The sequence below is a fragment of the Falco naumanni genome, chromosome 14 (assembly GCF_017639655.2).
Source record: "Falco naumanni isolate bFalNau1 chromosome 14, bFalNau1.pat, whole genome shotgun sequence".
Classification (NCBI taxonomy): Eukaryota; Metazoa; Chordata; class Aves; order Falconiformes; family Falconidae; genus Falco; species Falco naumanni.
Genome location: NC_054067.1, coordinates 21,358,650 through 21,368,820, shown reverse-complemented (window position 1 = coordinate 21,368,820; position 10,171 = coordinate 21,358,650). Strand labels below are relative to the sequence as shown.

The 10,171-nt window shown below is 53.4% G+C and overlaps 1 protein-coding gene across 1 annotated transcript; it reads left to right on the top strand.

Moving 5' to 3' along the window:
* Positions 1-443: 443 nt before the first annotated feature.
* On the top strand, positions 444-3,524 carry POU3F4 (POU class 3 homeobox 4). Its single transcript, XM_040614844.1, has one exon. It carries the CDS (start codon positions 524-526, stop codon positions 1,628-1,630), a length of 1,107 nt encoding a protein of 368 aa, XP_040470778.1. The 5' UTR covers positions 444-523; the 3' UTR covers positions 1,631-3,524.
* The last annotated feature ends 6,647 nt before the right edge of the window (positions 3,525-10,171 follow it).

Genomic DNA, 10,171 nt, shown 5'->3' with positions numbered 1-10,171 from the left:
GCAGAGCGGGCAGCGCGCACCCAGCGGCAGAGCCCGCCCGGCCCGGGGGGCAGCGAGGGCCCCAGGGGCGCGTCGAGGCCGGTCCGCGCCGGGGTGGTCCCGCAGCGCTGCCGCCGGTCCGCCGCCGTTTAACCTCTGCCGCGCGCTCCACCGGCGCTAATCGCTCCCCATTTAAGCCGTGCCCCGCGTCCTCCCCTCCCTCCCCGTCCGGCGCGGAGCGCGGCGCGGAAGGAGTTAAGCAGCGGGGCCGCCTCACGCCCGGCCCCCGGTGCCGGCGGAGTGATTCACTTCCTGCCTCGGGCCCGCGCGGCGCCCGGCCCTCGCCCCGCCCCCGGCCCCGCGGCCGGCCTCCCCGCCCCTGCCATTGGCCCGCGCGGCGCGGCCCCGCCGGCGACGCGCCCCCATTGGGCGGCGCGGCTGCCAGTCGGCGCTCGGCCGCTGCCCGGGCCGCCGTGCCGGTGGATGTCAAAGGCTGAAGCGGCGGCGCCGCCACAGTATAACTCGTGGGGGCTGCGCGGCGGCCATGGCCACAGCCGCCTCCAACCCCTACAGCCTGCTCGGCTCCGGCTCGCTCGCCCATGCGGACGGCGCGGGCATGCAGCAGGGGAGCCCCTTCCGCAACCCGCAGAAGCTGCTGCAGAGCGAGTACCTGCAGGGCGTCCCCGGCAATGGGCACCCGCTGGGGCACCACTGGGTGACCAGCCTGAGCGACGGCGGGCCCTGGCCCTCGGCGCTGGCCGGCGGCCCGCTGGAGCAGCCCGACGTCAAGCCGGGCCGCGAGGACCTGCAGCTGGGCGCCATCATCCACCACCGCTCGCCCCACGTCTCCCACCACTCGCCCCACGCCAACCACCCCAGCGCCTGGGGCGCCAGCCCGGCCCACAGCGCCTCGCTGGCCCCCCCGGCCGCCGCCGCCGCCGGGCAGCCCCTCAACGTCTACTCGCAGGCCGGCTTCGCGGTGGGCGGCATGCTGGAGCACGGCGGGCTCACCCCGCCGCCCGCCGCCGCCGCCGCGCAGGGCTTGCACCCGGGGCTGCGCGGCGAGGCCGGCGGCGAGCACGGCGAGCTGGGCGGGCACCACTGCCAGGACCACTCGGACGAGGAGACGCCGACCTCGGACGAGCTGGAGCAGTTCGCCAAGCAGTTCAAGCAGCGGCGCATCAAGCTGGGCTTCACCCAGGCCGACGTGGGCTTGGCCCTGGGGACCCTCTACGGCAACGTCTTCTCGCAGACCACCATCTGCCGCTTCGAGGCCCTGCAGCTCAGCTTCAAGAACATGTGCAAGCTGAAGCCGCTGCTGAACAAGTGGCTGGAGGAGGCCGACTCCTCCACCGGCAGCCCCACCAGCATCGACAAGATCGCGGCGCAGGGGAGGAAGAGGAAGAAGCGGACCTCCATCGAGGTGAGTGTCAAGGGCGTGCTGGAAACGCACTTTCTCAAGTGTCCCAAGCCGGCCGCCCAGGAGATCTCCTCGCTGGCAGACAGCCTGCAGCTGGAGAAGGAGGTGGTGCGGGTCTGGTTCTGCAACCGGCGGCAGAAGGAGAAGCGCATGACGCCGCCGGGCGAGCAGCCGCAGCACGAGGTGTACTCCCACGGCGTGAAAACGGACACGGCCTGCCACGACCTCTGACCGCGGCCCGGCGGGCACCGGGGGGGCGGGCAGGACTGCGGGCAGCACTGCGGGCAGCGCCGCCGGGCGCCGGCTTGGGCTTCCCGAGGGGCGGCCGACGCGGGGCCGGGGCTCCCCGCTCGCCGCCTGGGCAATAGAGTTTTTCCTCTCTCCGACCTTTCTGCCGATCGGTACACGGTGTTTACTCGCAGACAAGGTTTGGTTTCGGTCTCCGCTAGGACGAAGGAAAAAAAAAAAAAGGGGGGGGGAGAAAAAACCCCATCACCACCAACCCACAAACGAAAACCCACGAGAAAAAAAAAAAAAAAAAAGAAAGAAAAAAACCGACAGAAAAGGAAAGACAGATGTGTGCCTATGAATAACCTTCCAGCGCCTTGGTTATATCAGCTGTATTTCAGGTGAATCTGTTTTACAATAGACTAGTTTTGCATTTTTAAAGACTTATATAGCGTTTTTAAATGTCTGAGGTGTTTTACTACAAACTGTACACAATATTTGTGACCTAATTTGTATCGAATTGATCAGTCAAAACGTTTCTCCCTTCCCCACGCACCGGCAATGTCACCCAGCGGGGACGGGGCAGGGTGGCCGCGGCCCTATCCCCCCCCCGCCCCCCCCCAGGGGACGGGGCTCCCTCCGCGCCCGCGGAGCCCCGCGCACCCGGCTGCCGCACGCACGGCTGTGAAGAACAGGCTTATTTGTTGCAGCTTTTCTCTTCAGGAACTTCCCAACACCGTCAAACGGTCGGGTTACAGTCCTGACCTCCCCCCTCTTCTCCAAGGGAAAAAAAAAAATACAATTATTATTTCTAAGAGATTTATCCGAAATTAAGCATTACAAACAAAATCGTGGCATTTGCCAGTCTTTTCCTTTCCGAAGATGAGTTGGGCTTTTTGATCAGCGCCAGACTGAGAGGTCTGTAGTAAAACACCTTTATACTTCTGCGCTTTGGCTTCGGAAATCAGTTTCTCTGTATTTTGTTTCGATGGTGAAGAGGAATGAGGTGTCTCACGGATTTCGGGGCGGGGGGAGGGAAGGGGACAGAAAACGCCCGCATTTGGTTCATGCTGAGCTTATTTCCGCGTCACAGGGAGATGCTGGATTTGTTGAAAAGCTTTCATTAAAAAAACAAAAACAAAAAACAACAAAAAACCCCAAACCCAAACAACAACAAAACAAAAAAAACCCAAAACGAACAGGGAGAAAAACAAAACAAAGAAAAAAATCCCTAAAATGCTAAAAACATCACCATTTTTTCGGCACAGGGAAGTGCTGAGCTGTAACCGCCCCCTCCCCTCCGCCCGGCCGTGGCTGTGCCGTGCACACGGGCGGCGTGTGCGGCGCCCACGCACGAAGGAGAACCGCTGCGTGGGTGCGTGTGCGGGGCACGGCCCAGCTCACCCGCCGTCCCCGCACCCCCCGCGGCCGGGCTGGCTCGGGGCCGCCGGGCAGGGCCGGGCCGGGCCCCCCCCCCGCACCCCCCGGCCCGCACCGCATCCGCACCCCGCTCCGCGGTTCCCGGCGCAGCCCTTCTCCCTCCCCGGCGCTCAGATTTTTTCCTTTCGACATTTATATTTTTCAAGTATTTTTCAGTAAGCGCTAAAAAAAAAAAAAAAAGAAAAAAGAAAAACAAAAAAACTCGACACTGAGGACCTGCCTATTTCTGCCGACTTTATAACTGTACAGTTTTGTATATTAAACGTTTTTTGGAAGTTATTAATTTAAAGAAAGATCATTTAGTTTATTCATTTAGTAACTGATGTATAATAAACGCTATTTTCATTAAAGGTTGCTTTTTTCAACTATTTTATCCAAAATTGCCTATTGCAGTTGCCAACAATTATTTATTTTCAATAAATTCCGCATTATGTTTAAAAAAAAAAAAAAAAAGAGAGAAAAAAAACGTTTCAGAAAGAAAAAAAAAAGCCTAAATGGGTGTCGGAACAAAAAATAATAACGAAACACACGACTCGCTGTAACGTTTGGTTGTCGACCAGTTTTAGTCAAGGGGTTTATATTGACGCAATATTTTATTGTTGTAAAAGGAAAAAAATTAAAAAAAAGGTTTAAATAAACATTTTTACAAAAAAAAGAAAAAAAAAAAGCTGTAAAACCCACGTTGCGTTGTTTGTGCGCTGGCCGAGCCGGGGGTGCGGGCAGCGGGGGCTCCTCGGAGGGGGCGGTGGGGAGCGCCCCGGCCTCGCCCCCCCCCCCCCCCGCCGGGCTCCCCCTGCCCGGGCAGGGCCGGTACCCCCCGGGGAAGGGCTCGGGGGGGGGGGGCCGGGCCCGGCAGCGCCCCGCGAGCCGGTTTCCACCTGCCGCGAGGCCGCGGAAAAGGCACTTTTGGGGTGGGAAAAGGGGGGCCGCGGCTTTTTTTCGGGGGTGGGGGGGGCCGGGCGGCGCTAGGCAGGATGCGCCGCTGCATGTAGATGCACTATGGATGCAGCTGTTTGTGTGTGTACGTATAGCTGTACCGTGTACATCAGTGCAGGGCGCGGGCAGCGCTGCCCCCTCGCCCCCGCGGCTCTGCGCGCCCGCGCTGCAGCCGCCTCCCGGCTGGTGGCCCCAGCTGCCCCGCAGCCCGTGGGGGCCCGGCCGGGGTCCTCCCCTGCCCCCCCCGCAGCAGGAATCGGGGCACCGGGGAAGTTTCTTTTGTTCCCTCCTTCCCCCCGCCCCCCCCTCCGCGGGCCGCGCCGCCGGGGCCGGGCTCCGGCGCCCCGACCCCCCCGGCCCGGGCCGCCCCCCGCGCCCCCCGGCGGGCCGCGGAGTGCCGGGGAGGAACAATAACAGTTAATCACATCTAATGGGGTGAAACGCGGAAGATCCAGCCCCGGCAGCCGGGCCCGGGCGCAGGGAGGAGGGGGGGGTGCTGTGGGCGAGGGGGTGGTGGTGGTGGTGCAGGCAGGGAAGCAGCAAACTTCACAGCATCACCAACGCGATGGCCTTTTATTTTTTTTTCCCCTTTCCCTCCTTCTGAGGCCGAACCTTGGAGAAAACAATAACCAACCCTGCTGCGAACAGTGCGGGGAGGGGGACGTTACCTTTCGGAGTCCCGAGCAGCCACCCGAGCCGGGAGTGAGCTCTTGCCTTTACCAACCCCGCAGCAGGAGCAGCCAGCACCTTCCCACAGCAGCAGCCATCCCGTACCTGTCAGCCAGAGAGGATTTGGGCTGTAAACAGGGGCGATGCTTTGTCTCTTCACCATAAAACTGATTTTTTGCTGTAAACCTTTGCAAGCTGCAGCACAGGGCAGACACCGCGATCCTGGGGGCAACCGGCCTGCGCCGCTGGGGCAGCAAAGCCCAGCTGCTTCTGCAGCCGGACAACAACCTGCAACTCTTTCCCAAAGGATTACAACAGAAGGAGAAGGAAACATAGCCCCCCAGCCCCATCACATTTCTCAGTCAACCCCAGAAACAAAATAACCATGCACCGAGTAGCATGGGTACCAAACCAGGAGTAAATATGCCCGTGGTTTGGAAACAGCGCCAAGTACGGGCACGGAGGAAAAAGCTTGGTGTGAGGACGTGCCCTGTGTGGTCACGCTGGCTCTGGCCAGGCAGGGTCTGGAGGGGTGAAGGTCTGGAAGGCAGCGCTGGTTTGGAGGAAGGACAGAAGGCGTTTCGCTGAAATGAGCCTGGTTTAGAGCCCTTTGGCTGTTCTGTAAATGCAACTGCAGCCAGGGCTGGGTTATGTGTTATTTTTAAACAAATTCTGTTAAGAGACAAAAGAGATGAGATAAAAGACAGAACCAAGTAAGTTTATAAACAGGAGCACTTCGAAAACTACTTGAAAGCTGGAAAAAATAGGGAAGGAGAATCTGATTTAAAGAAAAGACAATCTGTTATCGCCCATATATTTTATTATGCCTGTGAGCAAAATGAAACTCTTTTGTGCCACCTAATGTTAAGTACCGATCACTGTTGTCTTCTTCGCTGCCCATCACACGCGGTGTGCGTGGGGAGGCCTCGGGGTGCTGGGCGCATCTGGGTGGCGGGGGGATGCTTGGCCTCCCAAAGTCCCACCGAGCCAGGGGCAGGAAGAGAAACTTCAGCTTCGCGGACACGGGTCAGGTTATCTTCTGCATTTAGGAAACGATTTTAAGAAGAACCCAAGAGGGGGTGGAAAGAAGCATGGAGTATAATCATAAGAGACTCCAAATTCAGCCTTAGTTATAATGCAGTAAATCGGGCACGAGCACATTTAGGCTGTGCCAGCTGCCCACCGCCCCACGCCCTCTGCAACCGCCCGGCTCACCCGGGAGGCCTTGCCATTGCAGGCTTGGCACACACGTGTCTCCTGGAACGGAGAATTTACGGTGTGTACTTAGCAGCCATTCACATTAATGGAAGATACTAATTTAGCATGGAAATATCTCACACACTCCTTTAAAGAAGAAAGGGTTGAAATCAAGTATTTCTCTGATAACAATGAATTACACTGCTTTTGTGATTTTAATGGAGAGTGTTAAACGGCTCTAACAATTTTTGAGGCTGAGTCTTCTTGGCTTTTTTACATGACATGAAAAGAAGAGAACCTGAGGCTTCCTTCGGGTTTAAATTTCAAATATTCTCAAGCTGTGCTCTCCTCCCTGCTAAAGAGGGCCAGGACCATGGGAGGGGGCTCATCTGAAAGCAAAAATTACTAAAAAGTAAGCAAAGGTGGTATTTCACTTTGTAGTGGTCTTTATAAATCATTCAGAATATGGACCACTCAACCCATGCCTAGACTACATCTGACGAATATGCTTTTAAAATACCTCAAAATTCAGTATTGTGATTTTTTCTTTCTTTGTAGCAACTCCATAGGCTCAGGCAGAGCAGGCTAGAGCGCTTGGTCTTACTGGGACTGCATCTGTGTACAAAAACCACCACCCATTCCCAGGGCAGGACCACAGGAGGATGGGGGTACATTTAAAATGTTAAGTCCTCCCCCCCCCCCCCAGGAGCCAGGGAGCATGAGGGGCTGGGAGGGGATGCCCTTCAGACAAGGGTCCGATCCCAAAACCCAGACATAATTCATCACTTCACTCACCAGAGCAGCTTCCATGTAATCCAGCGGGCCGCTCCCTGCAAATGAAATTATTCATTGGTGTCTTTGCACAATCTAATTCCAAGGCTTTGTTCTAGAAAAAATGTTCATTGAAGGTTTTAGGCAGGTGACCCCAAAAATACTCACGACCATCAGGGTCTACATTTGTACTGGCTTTCCTCTTTTCCTAGCGTCCTGTAACCAATAGACTGGAAAGGCTCCACAGCAATTACATATTTAGGATATGTGATAGCTGCAGTTAAGATCTTTGCGACTGATTGCAGGATAAAATTTGCTTCAAATGTGCAAGAGCCCATTTTTAAACCCCAGTCTTTCAGCTGCTTTCCATTATATATATTCTGAAGAATCAAAAGCAATTAGAGCATAAAAAGTCTAAATGGTAAATAATTTCCAAATCAAAACCTTTATTAAAGCAATAAGCATCTATTTTTGTTAACACTGTAAGATATGAAAAGGCCATACTAAATAACTTTTGTATTAATGTAATGAAAAGAAAGCCAGGCTTCTACGCTGAGGAGTGGTATATGAAATCTTGCCTCAGACAGATTTTTGGTTGTTTTTAGGATTCAGGAAAGCAGGGTAAGCAAGAGGATCTCAAACTACCATTTTACGTGGCGGTGATGCGAATGGTGCCATGGTTTACACACGCTTGTAAAGGGATTTGTACATGGATCCATGGCTTGCTGATCCACAGCAAGCCCTGCATGCTGTGCCAGCCTCTAAATATTTGTAGAATCACGTCCTTGATTAAAATGTTAAAACAGTGTTAAATCTTGGAAGGGGATAGGAAGGGGAGAGCGAGGGAGAGCTGTCATTGGGATGAGCCTGTCAACAAGAAGTTAAAAACCTAACGGTAAATATGATTTCTGCCGGCCCTGGTTTTGCGGCGCTATCGATTGTGGGGTCCTGGCTCTGCAGCTCTGCGCGGCTCCTGATCGATGCTCTGCTGGCACGGAGCAGCACTGAAACAGCACCAAGGAGCCTGCTGCTGCAAAAGTAGTTTTTAAAATGTGGGTATCTCTAGCAGAGACTGTGAGAAGCCGGGCAGTAGCCCTCCTCACCCCTGGTACTGTTGAGAAACCAAAAATCCTGCTTAATTATTCTGCCGCTGGATTTTATTTTATTTTTTCAAATTATGCCAGTCCTTGACTTCTGCGCCTCGAGTACAAATAATATTTACCCAACGTAGAAACGCCATTTCTGAACTGAAGTTGTTTTCCTTTTTGGCTGAAGCATGAAGTTTTGTTTTGCATATTTATCTTCAGACTTCGGTAAGGAAAAATAAAATAAAATCAGCCTACAGATCTTAGTCACCAGAAAGTGGCTCGGGGCAGGGGGGAACGACGACGTCTGAGCTCCTCCTGCCATGTTGGCCGGAGTGCAAATGGAGGTAACACGAGCTGCTCCTGTTCGGGGCTGTACTTCTGTCTAGATTATGGGATTAGTCTCTGTTACATCTATCTACAGTTAGGAACTTGTGATCCAGTTAAAGCAGCTTGAAAGGCGCCCAGCAGGTGCTGGGGTCCGACTCCACAGCACAAATTCTGTGCAGTTACTGGGGAAAAATAACTGGCCTTGTGCGGAGCTTTCCAAGGCTCCCACAGGGGGCAGGGAGAGGGGGCTGGGATTCAAAATCCTGCTAGAGCACCCCTCCAGACAGGGAAAATGAGCTGCACCCTCTATGTTGGGTTTGTTGGGTTTTTTTCCCCTAGACCCTGAAAATGGAGTTGCTAACACATAAATATAAACGCTATCGACCATGGGTTTGTGGTACTTTGCTGCCCCTTGCTTCACACGCGTTGCATGGGCACGGTGCATCTCTTCGGTCTAAGAAATGCTAATTCAGTGCTGGAATTCTGAGTTTGCAGAAACTGTCTTGCAAATGGCACAGGGGATTACTAAATCTACAGGAAGATTATAGCTCTGCATATGTTTAGACTATTGATTTAAAACTTTATTACCTTCGGTATAGATTCTTCAGGAAGGAAACAATTCAGCAGTGGGAATTCTGTCCATGTAAAGCTTTTGCAGGGTAGAATCCGTCCGTACAATCCTGCTTTTCAATAGAGTAGACAAGTGTCTCTGTAGGTGATGCCACACAACTCATGTTGATGAGCGCAGGGACGACAAGGCACCTTCCAAATACCAAATCCTGCCCTGCTCAGCCAAAACTTCTCATAACTGCAGCAGAGAGAGGATGCAACACACCCAAAATCACCCACCCATGACAACCTTTTAGTGGAAAAAGTAATAGTATAGGTTTACTATTGTATGTTCCTCATAGTATAGCAAAGCTGTAGTACAGCCTAAGAAAATCTGCCTTTGTAACAAGATCTGTACATAAATGAACACATGGTAATGTGACTGGCAACGGTTTTCTCAGAAAAACATGCAGTTGCATAGTAAGATAGTTATAACAGGATTAGATTCCAAGTACAAAGCTGAAGTTCAAAGATTTTTCAGAAGGGTATAAGAAAATTACAAACCGTGATGTTTGAGGTTTCAGTTCCCCGTGGTGGAGAACCCTTGTGGCTGAGCATCCCTTGGGCCTTCTGAGCTGAGCCTGGGCAAACCCTGGCTCCTGTTCTGCTGCAGCCATCCCAGCGTCGGGTGCAGAGGAGTACAACAAGCAGTCGGGTAAGGTCCTGGGTTCCCCTCCCTGCAATCTGCCCTCTCTCACGCCTGACCCCATGGAGCTGGGCATCCAAGGTACAGCAGCCCGCACATCTAATGCTCGGTGTTGGCTCTCACCCCCCTGTGCAGGGGCTTTATCCTCCCTAGGAAGAAGCATTGTTGAATCTCTTCAAATGCCTTTTCTTGGGCAAAAATAGCATGTGGAGCAATTCAAGCCCGATACAGTAAAATAGACAGCACCTGTTACAGGACCTTCATCCTAAATCCAGATTAAAAACTAAAGTCTACATCAGTTTATATCCATTTACGATGCTGCACACCAGACCTCCAACCACCCCACATCCGAAGCTTCAAACTCACCGTGAACATTTCCTGCTCTACAATGTTCTTCATTCTTGACTATAAAAAAACTTTTCGCTGCTTCATACAACAAATGAAATACCACCAGACTATTTTTTTAGCAGAAAAGTCTTGAGAGGGATGTTTCTAATCTCCTGAAGGAAACACACACACATGTCGTTCTGAGTAGCTGCTACTTCTTGTGTATAACGAAGGCAGGACAAGCTGGGAGCCGTGGCTGGAGGAGGGCAGACACCCTGCACGGCCGCAGGAGAGTTGAAAGGGATGAGTTCAGGGGGTGCTCGTTTCCATCCCCATTACAATGACTGTCTTCAGAAGAGATTTATGTCATGCCATTTCTTTCTCTTGCCCCAACCTAAGCCACAAAAATGCGGTATCAGAATTGTAACGCCTCATATATTCTAAGGAAGATAATAGTAAACTGTGCTGCTTTGACCTTTTCGGGATTTCTGCTGTTTGATTCACTCGCCGCGGCCATCCCTCGTGTTTGCAGCG